Source organism: Molothrus aeneus, chromosome 5 (assembly GCF_037042795.1).
Source record: "Molothrus aeneus isolate 106 chromosome 5, BPBGC_Maene_1.0, whole genome shotgun sequence".
NCBI lineage: Eukaryota > Metazoa > Chordata > Aves > Passeriformes > Icteridae > Molothrus > Molothrus aeneus.
Genome location: NC_089650.1, coordinates 68,136,498 through 68,162,743, shown reverse-complemented (window position 1 = coordinate 68,162,743; position 26,246 = coordinate 68,136,498). Strand labels below are relative to the sequence as shown.

The 26,246-nt window shown below is 46.8% G+C and overlaps 1 protein-coding gene across 2 annotated transcripts in view; it reads left to right on the top strand.

Moving 5' to 3' along the window:
• Window positions 1–26,246, top strand: part of PLXNA4 (plexin A4) — a 508,367-nt gene that overhangs the window by 20,170 nt on the left and 461,951 nt on the right. For both annotated transcript variants that reach the window (XM_066551057.1, XM_066551059.1), the window contains exon 2: window positions 12,500–13,763. In XM_066551057.1, coding sequence (XP_066407154.1) covers window positions 12,585–13,763 — 1,179 coding nt within the window. In that variant the 5' untranslated portion in view covers window positions 12,500–12,584. The remainder of the gene's footprint in view (window positions 1–12,499; window positions 13,764–26,246) is intronic.

Here is a 26,246-nt window from a genome sequence, read left to right as displayed (position 1 = left end):
TGAGCTCAGGAAATTGTCCCCTGAGTGGTTCAGGTCTGTCAAAGTAATGAGGACCTTAAAAGTGAGCCTTGGCACAGAACATGTCAGACAAGCTGAGCTGTAGGTGTTGCTGCTAATGCTCACTGGAATTATGCATGCCCACAGTGCCCTGCACGGGAATTGCATCATTTTGGTGCAAAAAATAAATGTGTCTGTACAGGATGGAGTTGTGTATGTCCCTGCAAACACAGCCTGTGTGTGTTTGTGTGTACAGCAGCTCCTCTCTAATCTGCTTGTTAACAACCAGAGCATGTGATGATCTCCTCACCCACATGAGCACTGTTCTGTCTCCTGCCTGCCTCTGATCCTGGCCATAGGTGTCCTGTCCAGCTCAGCAGCAGCTCAGGACTCTCAGGCACGATTTGGGATTATTTATCCTGCAGCAACAGCCGGGCTGGGCTCTAAGAATAACTTTCCATTGGCCTTTGGATGTGTTGGCAATAGCTGGGCTCGTCACAAAGTCACTGGGAGAGAAAATTAGCAGCAAATTAATAATAATTTATCCATGGTTTTATTTCTGGAAGGAGGAATTGAGTTTTGCTGCTGGTTCTCTGCTTTTGTGGTCCTCCTGTGCCACCTGTAAATTGGGACATCACAGGACAGTGGTGGGACAGATGTCGGGCTGCTTTTTATTTTTTCTTTTCCCTTGAAATGCTCCCAAAGCTGGAGCTTATCAGGGCTTGTGTCCACAGTGCCTCATTACAGCTCTCAGCACAGAGAGTCCTTCCCCAGTGCTGCTGCTGGGCTGGAAATTGGGTCTCAGCTGGAAGTCTCTGCTTGGAAAACGTGGGGCTCTCCATCAGTGCTGTCCCTGTGCCTGCCTCTTGGCTCAGGAGCAGCTCAGCTGCCCTTCAGCCTGCTCAAAACATCCAAGTCAAGTGGGGACAGAAGTTTTTTTTTTTTAACCAGAATGCTCTGAGGGGAAGTGTCTGAAGAGGGCAGATCTTGTTTGGTCTGATCTTGGGTGTTTCTTCTCAGGGAGCACCTTGCTCTGGATGCAGCAGCTGTGCTGTGCTGTGCCCTTAATTTTGAACATCACAAAAAGTACTGTTATGCCAGAATGGTTAAAAATGATAAACAATTGTAATGCAGTTTTTATGGGGTTTGTAAGGGAAAGCCAAGAATAGCACACAGGAGATTAGCATTAGTTTAAAAAATGTCCATTTGGTGCTGTATTATTTGTGAAGGACAGGTCGTGCTCTGTAGCAATCTCATATCTGCAGAAGATGCCTGGAATTAGGGACTAGTGAGATTTGGAGAAGAAATATGGACTTTTTATCCTTCTGACACCCCTTCAAGAGCCCTTTCCAATCCCTTGGAGGCAGCAGGAATAGACAGCTTCAGCTGACATGTGAAAGTTTTGAACGTCCAGACTGGGACCTAATTGCCCTGGGTGCTACAAGATGGAAAAAAAAGATTCACCTGACCTCATCTGACCTGCTGGAGGGCTGAAAGACAGGGAGCAGTTGGTGGAAGAGCTGTCATGCAGAAGGCAGAGTGATAAAATGAACAGTACATGTGTGCCCAGGAGGTTCAGGGTGCCTAAAAACCCACCCAGAAGAGTTTAGGAATTTGGCCAGAGTTAGGAAGTGCAGAGCAAATTAAAAAAAGGAGGTACCTGAAAGTTTCTTTTTCAGAATCTCCTGTCAATATCAAAATTCTGCTAATGGTTGCAGTGAAGTGCAGCTTTTTTTTAGGGTTGGGAGAGCAAATGCCAGTCAGCACTGCTGCTTCCCAGGGGCGTGCTGGGCTGGAGATCTGGCTGGGATTTGGGATGGCCCAGCCACCCCTGTTTTATGGGGCTGGCTCATCTGCTCCCTTTAGCCACTCGCAGGAGAAGCTGAGGATGAAGAATTTGCTGTGTCAGATCTTTTCCCTGGCCCCATCCAGAGCTGGTGGCTGCTGCTCCAAAAGGGGCTGGATACCTGCCATAAATGAAAGCAGGAGATTTTATGCTGAGTAAAGCATAAAGAGAGACTCTGTTCTCGCCTCTGCTGCAAACCTTGCACCACAGAAGAGAAATTATCACAGCTCTGACTCTTCCTGCCAGCAGTACAGCACTGCTAACAGCATTTTCTTGATGTTGCCTCTCCTGCTGTGTGTCCAGCCCATTTCCTGCGAGGTTTGGTGCAGTTGCAGGATTGATGGTGCTTCCCTGGGGGGATCCTGGCTCTCCAGGAGCACACAGCTGTGCCCTGCATTAACCACATCAGCCTGGCCACTTGTAAACTCCTCATCTGAGAGGAGTTCCCACGTGCTGTGAGCCAGCAAGTGCTTGATTTCCACATCTTATTCCCCATCCCCATCCAGGCATTGAGCAACCTGGTCTATGGAAGGTGTCCCTGCCGATGGCAGAGGGCTGGAACAAGATTTCTTTTAGGTCCCTTCCGTCCCAAACTGTTGAGTTTTTATCTCCTTTTTTGCAAGGATTAAATGTGTGAGATGGTATTTATTGTTGGACTCAGATGTTTATTAGTTCTTATCTATGTTACAGTCTCTCAAACCCTGAGTTCTACAGCACTTCACTCTAACAAACTAAAAATGGAGCCCCATCTCTCTCTCTTTACAAGGCCTTTTTAAGGATAAACTGTCCAATTAAGAAATGACACCTGAGTTATTTTCACTTTTAACCCAATAACCAAACACCCATGCCCTGCAATGGGGACTTTTTTATCCAATGACACAAAACCAGCCAAATCCATGAAGAAAAAGGAAAAGAAGGACCAGCACTGCCCCAAAACCTGCATCTTGCTTTATATCTATTACTGTATTCTAAAGCCTTAAAGTCTGAGTTTCCCCCCCTGTGATCTCACACACTCCTGTCCAAACTGCACACCCACAATCCCAGTTCCATCATTCCATTCTGGAAGCTTCTCCAGGCCTCAGGTCAGTGCAGGGTTCTCCTGGGGGTCAGTGCCTGGCAGCACAGAAATCTCCAATTCTCAGCAGCCAGGGTTTCAACACCAAACCATTCTGGGATTCCCTGATCCTGCTATCATCTCTGATTTTCCCGGTCCTGTTGCTTTTACTTTTTCCCTCAGAGTGCTCTGCTCCAGCTGTGTTTTGAATGTATAGCAAAATCTCAGACTTTGAACGCTGGGGATTCTCTGCTGCCTTCTTTGCCAGTGTTTTCCCCTGCTCCAAATTTAGATCTCAGTGCTTCCACAGCCAGCTGATCAAGGTTTTGGTTTATTCCCTTGAAGTCTCATGCTTTATCTCACAGAGATCTGGAGAGTGAAGTAGCCAGTGGCCACCAAGTCCCTGTGAATGCAGAGTGGCTCTCCCTGCCAGGAGGCAGCTGAAGAACAGTGAGATTTGGCTCCTGAGGATACACACAGTGCTAATTGTGAGCCTTCAGCCTCAGACAGGGGACTTGTGTCACACAGATCTACCCAAAATTGCCAGGCAGGGGGAAACATCCACCCACTGCCATCCAGAGCAGCATAAACTCTGCTAAAACAGCTTCAGCCAACAAGGAAAGAAAACAGCTGCCTGGAAATTTGTGGGGAAAGCCAGGTCACAGACCCTTCCTGGCTGTGCTAGGGCTCCCACCTGAACCAAACCCTGATTTTCTGATTTCTTTTGGGCTTTTTCAGAGCCCCCAAAGCCTCAAAGGGAATGTGTGAGCATAAGCTGAGCTTCTGAGGAAGGAAATGCCATTTTCCTCAAGGCTGTCCTAAAATGCTGGAATGGATACACGAGCTGGGGAGACCTGCTGGGATGAAACCCAGTTCATTTTCTTTTCAATATTCATCACTCCTTTAGGGGCAGAGGCTGGGTTTATTCCTCTTTGTGTCTAGAGCTCATCAGGGTCTCCTTCCCAGTGAATTGCTGTCCTGGTTTCTGCTGGAATAAAATTAATTTTCTTCCTGGGATGGTGTGTTTTGGATTTGGTGTGAGAATAGTGGTGATAACACACTGAGGTTTTCAGTTGCTGTTAAATAGGCTTTAAATGAGCTCCAGGACTTTTCAGCTTCTCATGGCCTGACAGGCAGAAGGCTGGAGGTGCACCAGGAATTGGGAAAGCACAAAGCTGACCCTGAATATTAGGAATATTCCATAAAATTTTAATTTTTTTGGCCAACCTGGCACTACTAACCCCATGAGAGCTGCATGTCAGTGAAATGCAGCAGAGAAACTCTTAGTGCTGGGGAGAACAGAGTGCCAGCACTGTGTGATGGCTTTGCTGGGGACAGGAACGAGACAGAAGTCAACCTGACACTCTGGCTTTTGGCAATATTTCCCTTTTCTCAGTGCCTCTATGATCTCACACCCACAAAAGCTGGGATCAGCCAAGCTAGGCACTGCTGTGACATGAAATCAGTGACCTTGGGTGCTCTTGCTACACCAGTTTGTTTGTTGGGGGGGGGTTACATTTCTCCAGTTACTGTGATAAGGAGTAATTTTCATGGATTTGTCCTCAGGAGGCTGGGAAATACCTGTGTCATGTCATTGGAAGGTTGGGTCCCTTCCAGTTCTGGATGTTCCATAACACCCAGCCCTGGGGACTCACATCCCTGTCTGCTCCAGAAAAGAGAGTTTAACTCCAGTCTTTGGATTTGTAGGTTATTTCCATGACCTCAAAACTCCATTCTCGTTTCTGTGACGCTGAATATTTGTGTTCTTTCATTCAAGTCTCTGTAGCAAATTCCTGGAGGAGCAGGGAAAACATTACAAACCCCTCTTCTCTCCCAAGCACAGAGGAGCACAGCTCTGACCTGCTTTTGCTGGTAGAAAACCAAATTTGAAATGCAGGCAGAAACAACATCCACATGCAGTTTTATCACATGGGAAGAGCTGGGAAAAAAGGGAATAAAGTCCCACTCATGGCATGTGTTAATCCCATCATTTAATACTCTTCTGGCACAGACACGGGTAACAAGGTGATGGGCAATATCTGAGTGCCTGAGAAAAATAATCTGTGTGATGAGGGAAGGCTGTGTTGTCCCTCTGTATTTTAATTCTCTTGCAAACAAACCACTCCTGAAATAAATCCCTTTATTTGGGACAAGCTGCAGCTCTTGCAGGGATCTGTTCTTTTTGTAGAGCTCCAAAGTAAAGCTCCTCTGGTGTGGGGTGTCCCCAAAGTGAGACTTGCCTTCAGCATGGGCAGGTTGTAAGTTCAGGGAGAAAGGATTTAGCCAATGTTAGAATCCAGTCTTTGTTGGGGAAGCTCTTGACAATGTCCCTATATGGGTTTTTCTTGCCATGTTGGCTCCCAAAAAAAGCTTCTGTCCATGGTAATCAGGGTTTATTAAAGGAAACCATGAACAAAAGTCTTTAGATGAGATTAAAGGGATTGTGTAGCTGCACTTGGTGCTGAATTGCTCTGTGCTGGCTCCAGCACTTGGAGTCTGCCTCATTCGCATCTCCTGCATCCCAGGCATGAACAGCCTGTGAAAAATGCCTATTTTATGATTGGCTTTTCACAAATATTCAAATGAATATTATATGTGTTGTGTTAGAAAGTTATGCTGCGTTAATTCCCTTAAGTAGTGTGTTGAATATGGTTTTAGGTTATAACATAAGGTTAAGATAGAAACTATGCTATGCTATGTAGGATACTTTTTTCCTAAAGAAAGGACTCACACGAGATAGCAGCCACAGGACACCTGAATCTTTCAGAGAAAGAGAATTTATTGCTCCATTATCAGGAGAAATGAACTTCTTCCCACCTTGCTTAGCTCTCAAGATGCTGTCAGGATTAGGAGGAAGAAGCTGACCCTGCCCAGACAGAATCCTGTGTTTGAATGGAATTTATACATCATGTATGAGATGTATGAACATGCAACAGGTTATTGTTTTTAAGGGTTAATCCTCTGTCAACCTGGGTCCTTTTTCAGGCTTATTTTGCCCAGAAAAGGTACCTGGACTGTCCATAACTCTCTGTTTCTATTGTCTCATATTGTCCTAATCTAAATTGTCCAAAATTTTTATTACTCTAATTACATTGCTATTTTTATAACCATTTTATTACTATTAAACTTTTAAAATTTTAAAAACAAGTGATTTGTGCTTTTCACAAGCCTGAGTGCAGGAAAAGTGTAGCCACATTTCTCTTCACAGAGAAAAGCAAGGCACAATTCTTCCCAAGAATATTTCTGGGATTCACAATCTCTGAACCTCAGAGAAAGGAAAAACAATTCTTATCTCATTTGCTGTGCCTGTGTTTGTGCAAAAGTGGAATGCAACATGGAGATGGTTTACCCACAGTGATGGTGTTTTGGTTCCTTGGCCTATCAGGGCCAAGTGTGTAGCCCCACATTTCTCTTCACAGAGAAAAGCAAAGCATGACTTCCCAAGAATATTTCTGAGACTGACATTCTCTGAACCTCAGAGAAAGGAAAAACAATTCTTATCTCATTTGTGGTGCTTTTCTTGTGCCAAAGTAGAATGCAACATGGAGATGGTTTACCCGGAGTGATGGTGTTTTGTTTGCTTGGCCTGTCAGGGCTGAGTGTGCAGCCCCACATTTCTCTTCACAGAGAAAAGCAAGGCACAATTCTTCCCAAGAATATTCTTATCTCATTTGATGTCCCTGTGTTTGTGCCAAAGTAGAATGCAACATGGAGATTGTTTATCCACAGTGATGGTGTTTTGGTTCCTTGGCCTGTCAGGGCCTATCAGCGCATGCGTGTCAGGACTGTCGGGACAGTCACGAGATTCTGTGCAGTGTGTGCAGAGTGAGTGCTTGGCAGATTCAGTTTAGATGTAGTGCAATATAATATAGAACATTATAGTATAATAAAGTAATTAATTAGCCTTCTGATAAGATGGAGTCCTCTTCATCATTTCCTCCCTCGCTGGGGCCTACTCAGCACAGCTATAGAAAATCAAACACAGGAGCGTGCTGCCTCATTAGCTGGGCTTCATTAGCCACCCTGGCACTGCCCAGGAGCCCTGGGTGCTCCTGGCTTCCTCCCAGCCAGGTGAGGAACTCACCCCACCTGGGCTGCCAGGCCCACTGTCCACAGGGATGGGCTGATTTCTCCCTCCCTTCCTCCCAGAGCTGTGTTTCAGCTCATTTTGGTTGTGTTCAAGGCTTTAACATGTATTTTTTTGCACTGAGCTGGACCCAGAGTGGGACTGCTTCTATGGCTTTCTGTATCCAGGCTCTTCCTGCTGACTTTGTGGTGTCCCTGCTGCCACACGTGGCCGTGGCAGGGGACCTGGTGAGGTGGCTCTGTCTGACACCTTTGATGGCAGGAGGGCTGTGTGTGTGTGTCTCTGAGGGAAATGCTGTGGTAATCACATGTTCTCTGAGCAGAGAGAGGCATAGTTCTCCTAGGATTTTCCTGGGAAACTGTGAGAAGCTGTGGAAAACTTGGAGAGAAGAATTCAAACAATTATTATCTCTCTTTCTGTAAAAATATCTATTAAAAACATTATTATAATAAATAGAAATAGAAATAGAAAATAAACAATGGGGTTTTTACAGATATTTGGTTTTTTTATAGTTATGCTTCTCCAGAGTGTGCTGTTCATAGGTCACCAATAGGTGAGAGAAGATTCACCAAGGCCAATCAGGTCTTAGGTCCACCATTGTTTCTATAAGAACTGTGCATTTCTAATAATAAGGTGTCTTTTCATACCCTCTGAGGATGGAGTCTCTGTATCACCTTTGGCTGTCCCTGATACCCCTTTGGTGATAAAATACTCTTATGCTCACCCAGTGATGTGTTCCTTTCAGGAGCTGTCATTGGAGTGGGGTAGATTTGTCCCAGACTCCAGTTTAGGGACATGACCATGGATTTTGTGAGATTGTCAATCAAAACCCAGCTCTTTCTTTCCTCTCTCCCTGTACACTTCCTCTTGAGTCCTCCCCTCTCTCTCAGCTGACAGATCAGTCCTTTGTGTCCTCTTTATTCCTGATTTATTCCTACTTCCTCAGGCATAACTCATCCTTGACTTTGTCCCCTTGCACACTGCTGCATTTTGAGGATGTATTCATCATTTCCTAAATTTCCCATCTAATAATCAGAGTTAAAAGACATTTGGAGTTTCTTCCTCTGAGACTCTTTCACATCCAAGCTGTTTTTGCCCAGAATCCCATGTATTTACCACAGTTTCATGTTCTGGAGTCTTGGGATTGTGTCCTGGAGATGGCTAAGCAGATCTAAACTGCAACCTTTAACTCAGTGGTCTCAAACCTTTGCTGGAAATGCTCAATAACAGCAAAAAGAAAAAGTAACCAGGCTGTGGGGTAGCACCATAACTTGCTGTTTTCCAGGGGGAAATCAGTACTTAAACCAAACTCTGGGAGTTCAAGGCATCTTCTGGGCAATGTGTTGTTTGCAAGCCATAACGTCGTGATTCCGCGGGCAGGACGGTGGTGTGAAACCTCTGAAACAGCTGTCTGAAACAGCTGGATTTGCTCTGTGACCTTCCCAGGGACCTTGGATGTGCTGATGGAGAGGTGATGTGGCAGGAGCCACGTCGAGGGCTGACCTGGCCTCACACAGGAGCCCTGTGGTGGCTCATGGCATCCCTGCTGGCCATAACCCCAGTGGAAAAGGCACTTTGGGTTTATTTTGGAAACAGCCAGCTCAGAGCCCAAGTCCAGCCCTTGCTGGCTGTGGCCTTTTGTTTATTTGCTTTGTTTTTAGGATATAATTACTCTCTTGTAGTCTCTGCATGTCCATGGCAGTGATTATTGCCTGCCCAGCTGCTGTGATTCCTGCCATCCAGACACAGGGAAAAAACCCCATCCACAACCCTCTTCTCCTTGGTGCATCCTCTGAGGGCTTGTACAAACCCTGCTCTATTCTGCAGGCTAAACATCCAGGCCTCCTTGCCCCTGACCTCTGCTGGTATTTATTAATTAAGCCAAATTATAAATTCTGAGGCTCCAGGACTGATTGGGGCTCCAGGACAGAGGGTACAGCAGGAGCAGATGGGAGAGGAGAGAGTGCCAGCAGCAAGCAGAGAGAAAATCCTGCTCCTAGGGTCACTCAGATGGCTGCTAGAAGATGGCAAAACAGCCCCAGGCTCTCCCTGCTTTGTCCCAAAAAGCTGCTCCTGGTGCTCTCAGACTGCTGATGCTCTTTCCTCTGCAGGTGAACTTCCTCCCCCATGAGGTTCAGTGATTTGGAAAGCATCCTTGCCTGCTGTAAAGCCTTCCTGCAGTTTCTCACTGGAGTCTCTCTGGTTTCCAGATAAAATTTGCTGTCTTTTCCTGGAGGGATCACAGAATGGTTTGGGTTGGAAGGGATCTAGCAAGGCTCTCCTCACCATTCCTTTCTCCTGTGAGTGATAGCCTGACCTCAAATCAATTCTCACCTGCATGAGCCTTGAAGAATTTATGCCTGGAGCCTGTCTCTTCCCATTTTGTATTACCTGTTTGTTTGAATGGGCAGATTTTATCCCATTTTTTGCAGGTGCTGTGATGAATTTTGGGCAGAGGGGCTGCTCGGTATCAGCCTTGGGATTGCAGCAGTTCCCATTTCCCTGCCCTGCAGCTCTGCTGACTCTGCAGAGCAAAATACAGTAAAATACAGCAAAATACAGAAACTCCTTCCTGAAGTTTCTCACTGGAGTCTCTCTGGTTTCCAGATAAAATTTGCTGTCTTTTCCTGGAGGGATCACAGAATGGTTTGGGTTGGAAGGGATCTAGCAAGGTTCTCCTCACCATTCCTTTCTCCTGTGAGTGATAGCCTGACCTCAAATCAATTCTCACCTGCATGGGCCTCGAAGAATTTATGCTTGGAGCCTGTCTCTTCTCATTTTGTGTTGGCTGTTTGTTTGAATGGGCAGATTTTATCCCATTTTTGCAGGTGCTGTGATGAATTTTGGGCAGAGTGGCTGCTCACTATCAGTCTTGGGATTGCAGCAGTTCCCATTTCCCTGCAGCTCTGCTGACTCTGCAGAGCAAAATACAGTAAAATAGAGGGGTAAAACAGATACCTTTTTAGTACTTGAAAAGAATAATTTCTCCCTAGATCTGCCTAGCTCCTGATCAAACCAGTGCCTGTTAGAAAGGTGGATCATAACTCATCAGTGACGGGAGCTGGTGTTCAGGGTCACCACGTGATGCTTCTGAACACAGGGCTCAAACAGGGACAGCTTCCCTCTTCTGCTGCTCCCTCAAGGATGGGTCCTTTTGAAAGAGGAATGGTTGTGTGGGGGGAGCTCATCCCACCACTGCTCTATCCATCATTATAAAGGTTATTAACAGCCTACGTGACCAGCCTGCCTATCCCTGCAGAGCCAGTCCTGCAAACTCTGCACTATAAGCTTGGTTTTATTAAATATTTGCTTGACCAGAGAGGCAAAGCAGAACAGGGTAAACATGACTAAAGTAAATGTGGGCTGACCTTTGTCCATCATCCATGCAATGCCTGCGGCTGCTGCAGCAGGGAGGGCAGCAGGAGGTGAAGGTGATGCTACAACAGACTGGGAATTCTGGCTGCTGTGAGAGAATTTTGAAATATTTGGGGTGGCATAAAAGTGGTGGCTGCTCTACAAGCCCAGACTTATCCTTTCCACTATCAGATCTTGGGGTGTTGTGAGGTTCCCAGGATGAAGTGAGAGATGAGAATTTGACTCCATGTTCTCAGAAGGCTGATTTATTATTTTATGACATTATATTAAAAGAAATGCTATACTAAAACTATACTAAAGAAAGAGAAATGATACATCAGAAGGCTAAACAACAATGATAATGAAAGCTTGTGACTGACTACTCAGTCAGACATAGCTGATGGTGATTGGTCATTAATTAAAAACAATTCACATGGAACCAATCAAAGATGCACCTGTTGGTACACAACATCCAGACCACATTCCAAGCAATCAGATAATTATTGTTTACATTTCCTTTCTGAGGCTTCTCAGCTTCTCAGGAGAAAAATCCTGGCAAAAGGATTTTTCAGAAAATATCACGGTGACAAGATCTAATCAGCCTATGGGTCAAAAGAATGTGGGATTTATTCTCCCTATTATTTTTGAAGTAAATTTTTCAGTTCCACTGGTGTTAGCAGAGCTGCACAGACCTGAAAAAGCTGCACATCCAGGCCTGTGTCACTGTCACATCTTCCTCCCTGCTGGGATCTGCAAGCAGGGATTTTTTCCTTGCCTCCTACTTGTGCCAGCCTGGCTGTCACCACTGATGACAGCCCTGATTTCAGCAAAGTCACTCTGTGACAGAGGGGTTGGGACACTGCAGGATGGAGCTGTGTTTGGCTTGTGTCCTTTCTAAAATCAAGAGCAGCTTTGTGAAGTTCTGATCTGTATGACAGGGGGGTGAAGGGCCTGGCCACCAGGTTTGTGTGGTCAGCACTCAGTGAGGAGCTTGGCTTGTGAGGCCTGGTAGGACTCCATGTCCTACATGCTCTGTGGGGCCATGAAGGGGTAAAGCTGTTCTTAGTACAGAAGCAACCAAAAAAGTGAAGGAAAAAGGAGCAGATGGATGTGCTGAGTAGGAAGAGGTGTTTCCATAGGGCTTGGTGATGTGCCCACTAAATGTTTGAACCCCACACTGCTCCCATCACCGTGGTCAAAACCTGGGAGACTTTAAGGGACTGAGTGGTGCAAGGAAAGCCTCTTTTCTCTCTTTGGAAAGGTACCAGGGTGGTTCTTGGGTTGTTGTTTTTCCTACTTCATGGTGCTTTAGGCTTTTTCACTGCTGGTAGATAAACAACCCCTTTCTCCTCAGTCAGCTGAGATCCCCAGGAGAGCTGGAATCTCTTTTAGATGATGTTCCCTTGGCTGTGAAGTGGGTGGAGAGTGGTCTGTAGTGAGAGTCCAGGGCAGAGAGGACACCCATCACCCCTTTTGGTCCCAGCCCTTTGCAGATGTGGCAGTGACAGCTGGCACACCACAACCCCTGGGTCTGTACTGCAGGCTGGGCTGCTGTGAGGCAGCTTTGATCTGGATTCACAGAGCTCCTGCCCAAACAGAGCTGTTCTGGGCTGGGATCTCCCTGAAAGGATGTTAATGTCACACCAGAGCTGGCTCCTTCCTGGCAAACTTCAAGGGCTGCGGGAGAGCTCAGCATCCATCTGGCCCCATTCCTGTAGGCAGATCCCTGACCTTCTCCAGGCTTCAGTGCCTCGTCCAGAAGAGCAGGATAATAATCCTTCTCCAGTTCTGGTGTCTCAGATAGCAAATCCACAGCTGGGCTAGTGCTGGCAGTGCAGGCAGCAATGCTGGGTGATGTTTTTACCATTACCCTTCTGCACTTGCAGTCAATATTTATGCTGCACCGTGGGGCACGTGGGTGTGTAATGGAGAGGGAAAGGGTGCTGATTTATTACTCTGCTGTGTGATTTCTGCTTTTTCTCCCAGCATCTTTTCTGTCAGGAGGGTTCCCTTTGTGCCGGTTTTAAGTAGAGAGCTCAGAGTGGAGAAAGGGAGGATTAGCAATTAAATACGCTCTGATGATGGCATGGTTGTGAAGGAGGGAGGAGGAAGGAATACTCCATAGTAATGTACTTTTGTTTTCTTTTTTCTCTGCTTGTAGGACAGAATCTGCCAGGGAATTGGCGTTTTGAAGAGTTTTACAGCTTCTAATCCTTGTTGCCTTGGGAATACAAACCTCTCTAATCATGTCGCCAGCCATGTGGAAATGGACTTGCCTGGTTTCTCACCTCCTGCTGTCCACCACAGTGTCACCTCTGGGCAGACAGCAGCCACCCCATCCAAAGAGGCCCTTCATCACCTTCACTGGAGAGCAAGCAGAGGGAAACTTCAACCACTTGGTGGTGGACGAAAGGACTGGGCACATTTACTTGGGGGCTGTCAACAGGATCTACAAACTCTCCAGTGACCTGAAGGTCCTGGTGACCCATGAGACTGGTCCTGATGATGACAATCCCAAATGTTATCCTCCCAGGATAGTCCAAACCTGCAACGAACCCTTGACGCCCACCAACAACATAAACAAAATGCTCCTCATAGACTACAAGGAGAATCGGTTGATAGCCTGTGGGAGTCTGTACCAAGGCATCTGCAAGCTCCTGAGGCTGGATGACCTCTTCAAGCTGGGAGAGCCCTTCCACAAGAAGGAGCATTACCTCTCTGGGGTGAACGAGAGTGGCTCTGTTTTTGGAGTCATTGTTTCTTACAGCAACATGGACGACAAGCTGTTCATCGCCACGGCCGTGGACGGCAAGCCGGAGTATTTCCCCACCATCTCCAGCAGGAAGCTCACCAAGAACTCCGAGGCTGATGGGATGTTTGCATATGTCTTTCACGACGAGTTTGTGGCCTCCATGATCAAGATCCCCTCAGACACCTTTACCATCATCCCCGACTTTGATATCTACTACATCTACGGCTTCAGCAGTGGGAACTTTGTCTACTTCCTGACTCTGCAGCCTGAGATGATCTCCCCACCCGGCTCCACCACGAAGGAGCAGGTTTATACCTCCAAGCTGGTGAGGCTTTGTAAGGAGGACACGGCCTTTAACTCCTATGTGGAGGTGCCCATTGGCTGTGAGAAGAACGGGGTGGAATATCGATTGCTGCAGGCTGCCTACTTGTCCAAGGCTGGAGCCATCCTGGCCAGGTCTCTGGGAGTTGGCCCTGAGGATGATATCCTCTTCACAGTTTTCTCCAAGGGGCAGAAAAGGAAGATGAAGTCCTTGGATGAGTCTGCTCTTTGCATCTTTGTCCTGAAGAACATCAACGACCGCATCAAGGACAGGCTGCAGTCCTGCTACAGGGGAGAGGGGACGTTAGATCTGGCCTGGCTCAAGGTCAAGGACATTCCCTGTAGCAGCGCGGTAAGTGGAGCCCTGAGCACCCCACCTTGCCCTCCTCAACTATCAACAGGTCTTGTCTTCAAATAACCAACAGGTCTTGTCTTCAAATAACCAACAGGTCTTGTCTTCAAATAACCAACCTTAAAGCAGAGGCCAAGGAACTGAGACTGCTTTGTCCCAGCTCTGGCTCTGTCTCCAGCTCACCACACCACCCAATTTAAACAGTTCATCCCTCATTTAGCTCATGGACAAGCTGGTGAAGGTGTCAGAACAAGCAGACATGCTGTGTTTGCTAAACCAAGGGGGCCTGGAATATTTGGGAGGGACATACCTGTTGTAGTTACTTCAAGGGTGAAATCACTTAGACCCAGGTGCACTCTCGACTCACACCCAAACCAAAACAAGACCTAGAGATGTCACAGCTTGTGCCAGTTTCTGTGCATGCGGGTGTCATTTTGCTTCCCTGGGCTGTAGCTGGGGCAGGATTTATTCAGGGAACTTTATGAAGCCAGGGCTTCATTTCTTCCAGGGCTGAGAAGCACTGGCCGTTAACCATCAAAGCCCCTCGCCTTCCGGTCTCCAGCCAGCTCTGCACTGAGAAATTAAGGCCTGGCTGCAGATCAAGGATTAAACACTGCAAGATTTAAGGGCAGGATTGGGGAAGAGGCTGGTCTGTCTGACCTACAAATGGTCTGAAGAAATTGCCTCGGTTTATTCTGAGTGCCACTGCAGGAATGTGCACAGGGCTGGCTTTGATGGCAGGCACAGACAGGGGCATTACAGCCCAGGGCTGCAGGAGCCTCTCCCCAGGCTTTGATTCCCACCCTTAATGAGCTCTTTCAAGTAAGAGGCCAGTTCCAGTCTGAGCAAAGGGAATAGGGAGAAAAGTCAGAGTGCTTTCCTGCCCCAAAATCTCCAGGCAGGCAATGGGATATGGGATATGGGATATGGGATATGGGATATGGGATATGGGATTTCTCCTTGGTGCTCCAGCCTTTTTTGCTGGGGGATTCTCCTGATGCTCCAAGGATGGGCCATGAGGAATGTGGATGGCAGTCTCATTGCAAGGACACTGATCCTGCCTTACTCTGCCCTAATTCCCCTTTACACCCCTCAGTGTCCTTGCTTGACCTTGCCCTGCCCTCATTCTCCCACACCAAAGGGACAAATCCTTGATTTCAGTTGGGATCTCCTCTGCCTAGACCCTCAAATCTCCCTGTGGAGCATTGCACAGGGAGAAAGGCTGTGCCCAAATCTGGCTTTGATTTTTTTGTTTAGCCTCAAGGCCTGTGCACATTCAAAGAGCTGCCTTTAGATTTAAGCTGGGAGCTTCCCACCGGAGTTTCTTTCCTGGGCTCTTAAGCCTCTCCATGCATTTGCATATTTGCTCTGCTTGTGCTCCACACTAACGTTTGCAGTGCTGGACCTCTCCAATTAGGAGGCTTGAAACCACTCACTCCTGCTTTCAGTGGCTTTAGACAGGAGCAAAAAAAGCCAGCAGCTTTCTTGTGTCCCATGGGGTGAGTCCCAAACCAAGAAAACTGGTGTCAGACTGAGCAGGGACAGGAGCGCAGAGCTTGGAGAGAGGACACGGTGGGGAAAAGTGTTGGAGCATATTTATGAGTGTACATCTTCACTGTGAATCAGAGGCACTGCAAAAGGACCTGGAGATGCTTGAATTAAAAGCAGCAAGTCTGAAGTGTGTAACTAAGTAGGCTGAACTCCCCTTAAATGAGCCTGCTTAGAGCTGCTGGCAAGCCCTGCCTGAGATCAGCTGTGCTGCCTGAGGAAAGGGGTATTAGTGACTTGGCTGCTGAAAGGGGCTGCACAGTCCAGCTGCTAAGCTTGGAAAATATTTGATGGTTGGTGAAGTGTTTTGGAGGCTGGATGTGTGTCTATGAGAGCCTGGTCTCCTCTGCTGGTGTCCTGCTTGCCAGCCAAGCCCCAGCTCTGCTGCTCTGCCACTCACACATGTGTTAGAGGCAGCTCTAAAAGCAATCACAGAGCCATCAGTGAGACTTTCCCTGTGTTTGAGGGGATGTCAAATGTTTATCTGGTGGTGCAAACAGAGCCTTAGCCTACCTATGGTCCAAGCTGGAACTGAATTTCAGCTTTGCTGCCCTGCCTCTGGCAGCTGAAATCCTGGATGAGAACAGGTCCTGCTGGGCACTGAGCATTCCAAAGGGACAGAGGAGAGATTTGGATTAGGTGTTAGGGAGAAATTCTTTACACAGACGGTACTGAGGCATTGGAACAGCTTGCCCAGAGAAGCTGTGGCTGTCCCTGGATCCCTGGCAGTGCCCAAGGCCAGGTTGGACGGGGCTTGGAGCAACCTGAGATAGTGGAAGGTGTCCCTGCCATGGCAGGGGTGGAACTGGATGATCTTTAAGATCCTTTTCAACCCAAGCCATTCTGTGATTCTTTGTAGGACTGAGGAGCTGGTTTCACTGCTCTGTCCTTGCCTATCGAGGCACCAATTTGTTTTAGCAACAAATATTCTCCTAATTTTTCTAATATTTCTAACAGGGCAATAACTGACTCAAGGGGGATCCACATGCCTGGATACTTCTGCTCCTGCCTTGGTGTAATCCCTGCTCAAGGCTATTTCAGGGCTAGAGAAACCTCCTGGGGACCATTCCCAGCACAACTCTGCACACAAATAATTCCAGGGATGTGGGGGAACAATGCTCTGGTCCCCAGCAGCAGATTCTGTAGCTCCTCTGGTCAGGCAGCTTGCTTACATCTGGAGCTGAGAGAGCTGAGGTCAGGAAAGACCTTGGCTGGACAAAGTTTGTCTCATGGTCAGAATTCAGCAGGAGGCATTGAGTCCCCAGACGTCCTGCAGGGCTGGATGTCCTGGAGGCTTGTTCCAGTCTGGTTTGCAAAGGTGAAGGCAAAGACAAAACAAAAAAAAATTCTGTGATGAGCCTGTGGTTGCCCCCAAGTGCCTGTTGTAGATGGCAGCAGGGTGGTAGCAGAATTTCTAGGGTGGGAAAGGTGAAAGTCCAGAGATGAATGGAGAATCCTCAGTATTCTTTCTTCTCCCATCCCTGTGTTACAGCTGTCCTCCCATTCATCTTCAGCATAAATCGAAAAAAAAATGACAGATTTTTATGTCTGGGCAGTTGATTTGCAAATTGGTGATGTTCACTCAGGTGATGAATGGTCTCAGGTAATACCTCTCTGCAAAAGCAGGATGATAGCTTATATTTAAGCAGTACACTTGACCCCAAATGCTTAGAAATTCATATAATCAGAGAAAAACGAGGCTGGGAAAAAAAGGATTCCTCTGAGGTCATCTGATTTGCCCTTCTGCCCTACTTCTAACGCTTCTGACAGATGTTTGTCTCACCTGTTCTTAACCTCTGGCTATGGAGATTCCTCTCTCTCCCTAAAATCTGTCTGTGCTGTGAGGAAGCTTTCCCTCATGTGGAATCTAAATCTCCTCTCTGGATGTTGAAGCCCTTCCTGCTTATGCAGTCAGAGGGCACCTTCAAACCCTGTGGACGTGCAGGGTGTTGGCAGAGGCAGGGCTGCTCTGGAGGGGAAAAAAAGGCTTCTTAAAACAGAAAAGCAGCTTCATGTTGGGTAAAGAAGGCTGTGGTTTCAATGTCCTTCATAAACTTTGTAATGGAGCAGCCTGACCTGGTTGAAGTTATCCCTGCTCATGGCAGGAGGCTGGACTGGGTGAACTTTTAAGGTCCCTTCCAACCATTCTGGGGTTCTGTGACAGTGTTGTGGAATGCTGGATTTCTTAAAAAACAAAAGGGGGAGAAAATAAAAGGCAGTTTGAGAGGAGAATGGAGATGTAAAAGTGTTATTTCTGTCCAGGACTTGATCATTGGGGGATTTGTTGATTGCCATCACAATGAAATAAGATTATTGGGTGCATTTTGAAGCCTGGTGAGAGTTCCACTCCTGGGATGCTCAGCAGAGGAGGCAGGGGAGCCTTTCCCTCTACCTTGGGGACCAGGCAGGTGAAAGCTGTGAGACAAAAAGTGGATGAAGAAGAGGAGGGTGCTGGAGACTGACCCCAAAGCAGCCTGAGGGTGTCAGGGCTGTGGGGAGAGGAGAGGAGCAGGGATCCTGCTGGAACTTTGGCCGGCAATGAAGCCCCAAGCCAGGGGTGCTGCTGGTGTGTGACCCTGGCTGTCAGCTCAGGAGCTGCTCACATCCCAGGGCTGCTCTGCTGGCAGATCCTGGCCTCATCCTCCTCCTCTTCCTCATCCTCATCCTCATCCTCATCCTCATCCTCATCCTCATCCTCATCCTCATCCTCATCCTCATCCTCATCCACCTCCCAGCCTAAGAGACTCCAGTCCCTGCCATGCAAAGCTGTCGCCTCCACCACTGCAGCTTCCACCAATATCTGCCCAAGATAATCAGAATGTCAGTCCCCAACTCCTGCCTGGCTTCTGCCTTTTGCTGGTATTTTCCTTTCCTTTTGGCAGGAAATGGGGTTTGACTGTTTAAATTGCTGCATTCAGTCTCTTCCTGTTTTTCATGGCAGCGCCGTCACTTGGGGGAGAACAGAAATGTTTTCAGAGCTGACTGGCCAACAAAAGGCCTTGTGTGAAGAGCTGGGCAATATTTTCCCAACACTTTGCTACCAGAAGTGGATGTTTGGGTCCCAAGCCATTGTCTGAGGAGTGACTTGGCTGTGAAGGCTTCTTGTGGCTGTTGGTAACTCCCCAAAACCTCTCTGCAGATGCTGCTGGTGAAAGCTCTGAGAGTCCTGCACCATCTCCATGCATTTGTTCCTCAAGTGGGTTCCTCCTGCTCTCTCCTGCCCACCCCTGATGCCCACCAAGCAAGCACTGCTGTTGTCATGGGGTTTAGCTGCATTCAGGAGGAGTTTTTGGGGATTAGTTTTTGGATTTGGGCATGTTTGGGGGCCAGCTGGGTGCACTGGCATTTTCCTTTGGCAGCATTGAGATGAACACTGCCTGCTCCTTGGGGATCACCCTTGGGCTCCCTCCTGCTCCATCCCACCAGGTTAGGAAGGGCCATTTCCAGCTCAGTGGAAAGACTGTGTGTAAGGTATGGGACAGTCAGCTTGACTCCTGGGAAGGGGAGAGATGACTGAGATTTTGGTTTTTTCAGCCTATTTCATATTCGTCTTCCTCCCAGGGCTTCTCTTTGCAATCAGTGGTGTTAACAGGGCTGGCCAAGATTTTTCAGCCTGTTTCATGTTCCTCTTCCTCCCAGGCTTGTGTTCACCATCCCTGGTGGTGACAGGACACAGAGCACCTCTGAGGCACCAGTATGGGGAGCAGCAGGAGGTTGTTTTACAGGGGGGTTGGCAAAGGCAAAACCCCTCAATTTGTGGCCCAGGGTCTCCTGGATCTTGGTGCTGTGCCCATCTGTGGCAGGAGGAGGAAATATCTTTGCTCTTACATTTCTCTCTGGCATGGTGGGAAGAAGAACAGGGTCAACTAGAAAGAAGGACCAGCTGGATCTGCTGGAAAGAAGGGGTGTTTCAAGGGGAAAAAATCACTTTACAAGTGAAAACACAGGAATTGCCACCCCTATCTGTCATTTCTCCCATTTTCCTTTAAAAGAGAAAGGTTGGGGGAAAGGAGTGTTAGCTTTTGGTGAATCCTTGGGATGAGGGAGGTGTGGAAGGAGGTCCAGGGGCTTTGGCAGCCCTGCCCATTTCTTCTGGCTGCACTGGTGAGGACGTGAGCCTGACTCTTTCCCAGGGGGATGGATCAATCCCAGGGATGAGTTATCAGCTTCATTTTACCTCACAATCTCCCTGTTTGCCAGTTGAGCTATCCTAAATAAATCCCTGTGTGTGTCAGTGCCGCTGGTGCTTGCACAACAGCACTTTTTGCTCATGCCAATGTTGCAGTGTTGTGTCCCCAGGACGAGGTGAGAGATGAGAATCTGAATTCCAAGTTCTTAGAAGGCTGATATATTATATTATATTATATTATATTATATTATATTATATTATATTATATTATATTATATTATATTATATTATATTATATTATAGTCCATATTTATATTATATCATATTATATTATATTATATTATATTATATTATATCACATTATATCATATTATATTATATTCTATACTAAAAATATATTAAAGAGAAAGGAGACATCAGAAGCCTAGACAAAAATGGATAATAAAAACTTGTGACAGACTAGAGAGTCTGACACAGCTGGACTAGGATTGGTCATTAAGTAAAAACAATTCACATGCTGGGTAAACAATTCTTTAAATCACATTCCAGAGGAGCAAAACATGGAGAAGCTGAGGCTTCTCATCTTTCCAGGAGAAGAAATCCTGGTGAAGGGATTTTTCTTACTATATCACAGTGACATCCCAGCTGGACAGACCATGCACAAGTTTTGTGTACATGTCTTTACTCCAAAGTTTTCAGGCTGGTGTTTCTGACTCAAAGGTTTTGTGGACAGCTGAGGTCAGTTCTTGGTCAATTTTTAACAGCATTTTCTTCTTCTTCCTCTGAAAATGCAAATAAGAGCAGGAAACCCCCACAGAAACGATAAAGTTCAGTTTTTGGAAGGGCAGTACCCTGAGCAATGCTGTAATGCCTCTCTGGGAATGCTCACTGGAGCAAACAGGCTGGTGGCTGCCAGATCTGTGTTTGTGCTCTTGCTCACATCAGTTTGTGTTGGATGCTGAGTGTGCAGAGCTGGTGCTGTGATAAGGGGTGACAAGTGTCCTCCTGCTGACACTGGGGCTGGAGAGGGTGGGATCTGAGCTGGGGAGGAAGAGGGACACAATCACTTCTGATTGTGATGGGGTGAATTATAACATCTGTGTTGTCTCACCCGTCTCATGAGACTGAAAATGGAATAAAAGTTTTGAAAACACCTCTCAGCTGCCCCATCTGTGGGTCAGAGAAGGGTTTAATCCAACAGGTAGGGCTCTGACTTCAGGGTTTCTGCAGCTGAGCTCTGGGATTTGCAAGTCTCCCCCTGCACCTTCCACCTCCAGCAGGCCTGAGCATCACCTCCCCTGCAAAGCTGGCTCTGCTCCGGGGTGAAAAACTTCCACAGAGAGGAATTCCAGTTATTTCCCCACAGGAGGCAGCTCAGGGAGATACACAGCTGGTATTTCTCATGGTTGTGGTGGAAGTGGCCAGAGATGTCTGGGGCTGTGCTCTTTGGAGAGCAACTGAGTTCATGTCTCCAGTGTTCCCAGTAAGGTCCTGGCTCCTCTGAACTGGGATTGGGAAATTCTCCCCACAGTGGGGTGAGCTCAGGCAGAGTGTGGGTTCATCTCTTTGCCCTGGGGGTTGGTTCTCTCTCCCAAGTGCCACCTCTCTGCTTTCAGCCAGCAGGGATAGAGACTGGTCTCTGCCTCTGCAAAGTGCTCTGCGCTCCAGGCAGGGAGAAAAGGGGCTTTGGGTGCTCTGAGGGAGAGCAAAACAAAAACTCCTAATCCCCCACATCAACAGAAGCTTGCATTTAAGGGCTGTAAATCAGGGCCTAATTGCTTGGAGAGGATGATTGCATTTGAGGTATTAAGTAGGTTTCTCAGTATTAAACACCTGTCCTTGAAAGGATACTGCCTGACCAGTGGATGCAGAAATAAGTCTGGCAGTAATTAATTACCTTCACCCTGAAACACCCCCATGCTGAAACCTCTCCACAAATCCTCATTGTCCTGGGGGGAAAAACCCAAACATGCATTGGAAACAACCTTCTCAAACCCACTTATTTCCTTCCAAAGCACAAACCAGGAGGAAAGCCTGTGTCTGAAAGTGGCTGGGTGCCAAACCCTCTGACAGAGCTGCTCTCTCACGTCGGGGTGACCCCGCTCACACAAAATGTTCATTGAGGGCAGAGCAGGGCCCAAGGCTGCTGTGTCTGAGATATTCCAGGCACAGCTCCCTCCCCCAGCATCCCTCCCATCCCTGCACCAGCTGGCTGTGCCTGAGCAGCTCAGCATCACCCCAGGTGCTGCAGCTCCCTGGTGTGCAGGTGAGCAGAGTCCCAGACCCTCCATCCCTGCGCCATCTCCCCACCACACGGACAATTAGATTTATTCCTGGAAACTGCTCTTTGCTGCTTCCTCTGCCAGCAACCCAGGCTGTTTTCTTCTGTGGTCGAGCCCTGAGGTCGTCTGTGGCTCAGCTTTGCATTTTTGGAGGCCTCCACGTGATCTGCTCACATTGTCTTCCTCGCCAGGAGATTGGCGACTTCGCGAGGCTGACCTCGCCTTGCCTCGCCAGGAGGTCGCCTGTCAGGCCAAGAGACTTGTGCAAGAGGGTTTTTTTTTTTTAATTAGAAAAAAAAAAGCAGAGAAAGCAAACCCCAGATGTCCTGGAAGAGCCAGAAGCAAAATGACTCCAGCTCCCTTGGTGAGGCTGCTGCTATTTAAAGCAGCCGGAGCAGGGGAGGTTGTACAATGCCCATTCTGTTGAGGAGGGGTTCGAGGGTGTGCTGGATTCAGCTTTGCTCTCTGGGATAAATCCTGCACAGACCCTTCCTCCCTCTCCTGATGCCAGTGGAGCTGTGGGGGTGAAACACAGTGCAGACTCTGTCTCAGAACTTGGAGGCTCAGTGAAGATATTCAGCCTCCGGGAGCACTCTGATGTGTGTGTCTATTTATTGATATTCCAGGAGTATAACATAAGACTTATCTGCTTTTCCCTCCCTGAAATGTCTCTATTTATCCAAATTGCATGGATGGGTTCCTATTGTACCTGCTAGGATAATACAGATATTGGAAGAGTGGATAGAGTGCAGATGGAGATGCAAAAAGCTCTTTTACTCACAGAGAGATGCCTGAATCACATCTGACCACATTTCTGCCCCAGACAATCCCAGCCTGGCACCTGCATGGCTTTGCTGTTGGAGGATATAGTTTTTCCTCTGAGTTTGTTTGAAAAGCATTTTACTGAGAATGGGACTATGACCATGTTCACAGGGGTCTTAGGATGAGGGAAGAGACGAGGATCTGACTCCATGTTTCAGAAGGCTGATTTATTATTTTATGATATATATTATATTAAAACTATACTAAAAGAATAGAAGAAAGGATTTCATCAGAAGGCTGGCTAAGAATAGAAAAAGAAGGAATGAATAACAAAGGCTTGTGTCTTGGACAGAGAGTCCAAGCCAGCTGAGTGTGATTGGCCATTAATTAGAAACATCCTACATGGGCCAATCCCAGATGCACCTGTTGCATTCCACAGCAGCAGATAACCATTGGTTACATTTTGTTCCTGAGGCCTCTCAGCTTCTCAGGAGGAAAAAATCCTAAGGAAAGGTTTTTTCATAAAAGATGTCTGTGACATGTGACAATCTTTGGGTAACCTGGCAACAACTTTAGGACAAAATTTGGTGTTTGCAGAGCCAGCACAGACCTGGTTGTGCAGCTGTATCCAGGTTCAGGATGGAGCTGGAGTTCCATCTCTGGAAGTGTTCAAGGCCAGTCTGGATGAGGCTTTGAACAACCTGATCCAGTGAAAAGTGTCCCTGCTCATGCCACTGACTGGTCTTTAAAATTCCTTTCAAGACAAGCCATCCTATGATTCTTTATTTAAAGAAACACTCAACACTAGGAAAGGCAAGACAGCCAGATAGGCCTGGAACTGAATGGTAAAGACAGAGTTTGCCCTGTTTCCTCCATGCAGCACTGGGAGCTGGTGCAGCTGATGGAACATGTGGGTGACATTAGATGAGTACATTGCATTTCCCCGTTTCAATGTCATTACCCCGTTGTTGTCAGTGATCCAAAATATAATAGGATTTGTACAGCTGATTTATCCTGTAAACAAGCAATATTAGCCAGGCACGTATTTAGACAAGGAGAGAGAGTGGGAGAGGCAGAGTGAGGGAATGTGCAGCAGGGAATAATAAAAATTCACTTCTCCTAATGAGGGAATGACCCAGTGTGGTGGTGTTTGAGGGTCCCCAGGATGAGAGAAGAGATGAGAATCTTGACTCCATGTTTCAGAAGGCTGATTTATTATTTTATGATATATATTATATTAAAAGAAAATTATACACTAAAACTATACTAAAGAAAGAGAAAGGAGACATCAGAAAGCTAGAAATGATAATAAAAACCCATGACTGACCAGAGTCCTGATACAGCTGGACTGGGATTGGTCATTAATTAAAAACAATCCACATGGAACCAATCAAAGATGCACCTGTTGGTAAACCATCTCCAGACCACATTCCACAGCCATCAGATAGTTAGATTTACATTTCTTTTCTGAGGCTTCTCAGGAGAAAAATCCTAGCGAAAGGATTTTTCAGAAAATATGTCAGTGACAACCCAGCACTCTTGGGTTGGGGCCCGTTGGTTGGGGATCCCACTCCAGGCAACACAGGGCTGTGATTGTGATGGTGTCCCTGCTCCCAGGGCTGCCTGCAGCCTCCCAATTGCTCAGTCTTTCTTCTAGGTTCGGGAGCAGTTGGAATTTCAGTGAATTGACACTGCCTGGTACAAACGCTCTGAATTCCTCAAGCACCAAGATCTGCCCAGATAAGCAGCTACAAGCAGGAGATTTTCCCTTTCAGGGCTCGAGTGCTTTAGTTTGTTGTTCAAACTGATAACCAGGCCTCTTTAAATCCATCTTCTGTGAGATGATGGCACCAGACACATCTCGATTCTCCCCGATACAGGATCTCCACTCTCTGTTATTTGTTGAGCAGAGCCAAGCTCTCACCATTTCCAGCAGCACATACATCTCACTCATTACAGCACTTAAATCACCTTTGCAGGACCGTGGTGAGGCTTAATTAATGCTTTTAAGAGGCTCAGGGCTCTCGGGGTGAAGGTGTTGCCTGCATGCAAAGCAGCCTCGTTGTTTAATTTCTGCAGCGCCGTTGGCGCGGGCGGCACTTTGCAGCCCAAATGATGATTTTTTTTTTGTTTTTTTCCCTGTGTAACAAAATAATAATTATAGCAATTGTGATTGCAGCAACAGTGAATTGCTGGTGGTGCCATCAAAGGGAGGCAGCCAGACTTTATCTGACCAGGTGCTGGTGTGTGTTCAATAGGAATGAGAGGGCTGATCAGGGACATCCTTTAGGATAAATGCAGCACCTTCTCTCAGTGGTGTTTTTCTGATACCCAAAACCCCCTTTTCACCTAAGATTTCCTCTCACTGGGACTCATTCTCCCCATCTCACCTATATATATACCAGTGCTGCTGTGTTTCAGGTGTGTAGCAGAGCTTTGCTGCTGGAATAAGTTCTTACAGAAGAGCTCTAGCAGCTTATTTGATCAATACTTCCCTTTTGAAAAATCCCTAAATGCTTATTTACCCAACAGTCCGTGCCAGTTTCAAAGGCAGAGTCTCCACACTCAATAATCTCTTTTTTTTTAGGGGTGTGAAAAATTTTGAGTGAATTTTTCAAAGCAGTGATCTGAGAGCCACAGAAATTATATTCCTCTGTTTATCCCTCAGCGCTGCAGCCACATGATCCTCTGAGCCAGCAAGGGGAAGTTTACGGGACCACAGGAAAGCTCAGCTTCCTTTTGCACCTTTTACAGTCACACTTGCTGCTCTTCAGGTCACATCCATCCTCCTGGCTTGCAGGAATGAACCTCAGTGGCCACACAGCTCTGGGGTGTAGTTTTCACCCCACCTGCATGGCTTGGGGTGCTGATGCTGAGATTTGGAATTGTGATGCTGGAAATTTTCTGAAGAGATGGAAATGCAATATTGTGAAACACGCCAATCACTTGTTTTTAAAATTGTAAAAGTTTAATAGTAATAAAATGGTTATAAAAATAGTGATACAATTAGAGAATTAATAATTTGGACATTTTGGATTAGGACAATATGAAACAATAGAAACAAAGAGTTATGGACAGTCCAGGTACCTTTTCTGGGCAAAATAAGCCGAAAAAGGACCCACGTTGACAGAGGATTAACCCTTAAAAACAATAACCTGTTGCATATTCATACACCTCATCCATGATGCATAAATTCCATTCAAACACAGGATTCTGTCTGGGCAGTGTCAGCTTCTTCCTCCTAATCCTGACAGCATCTTCAGAGCTGAGCAAGGTGGGAAGAAGTTCATTTCTCCTGATAATGGGGCAATAAATTCTCTTTCTCGGAAAGATTCAGGTGTCCTGTGGCTGCTATCTTGGTGTGGGTCCTTTCTTTAAAAAAAGTATCCTGCACAGCATAGTTTCTATTTTAACCTTATGTTATAACCTAAAACTATATTTAACACACTACTTAAGGGAATTAATACAGCATCACTTTCTAACACAACACATATAATATTCATTTGAATATTTGTGAAAAGCCAATCATAAAATAGGCATTTTTCACAAATATGCAAAAGGGAGATTTGGCTGACACAGTGGTGTTTGGGATTTGGGATGGGAAGGTCTCCATGAATCTAATATTTTATTTATTATGTTTTATTATCTCAGTCTGCATTGCTGCTGGAGGTACTGTCCCTTCTCAGACTTCTGGGGTCTAACCAAGGCACTGGAAATACCACTTAAATAACAATATGAGTTTCCTTCATGGGGACATGAGCA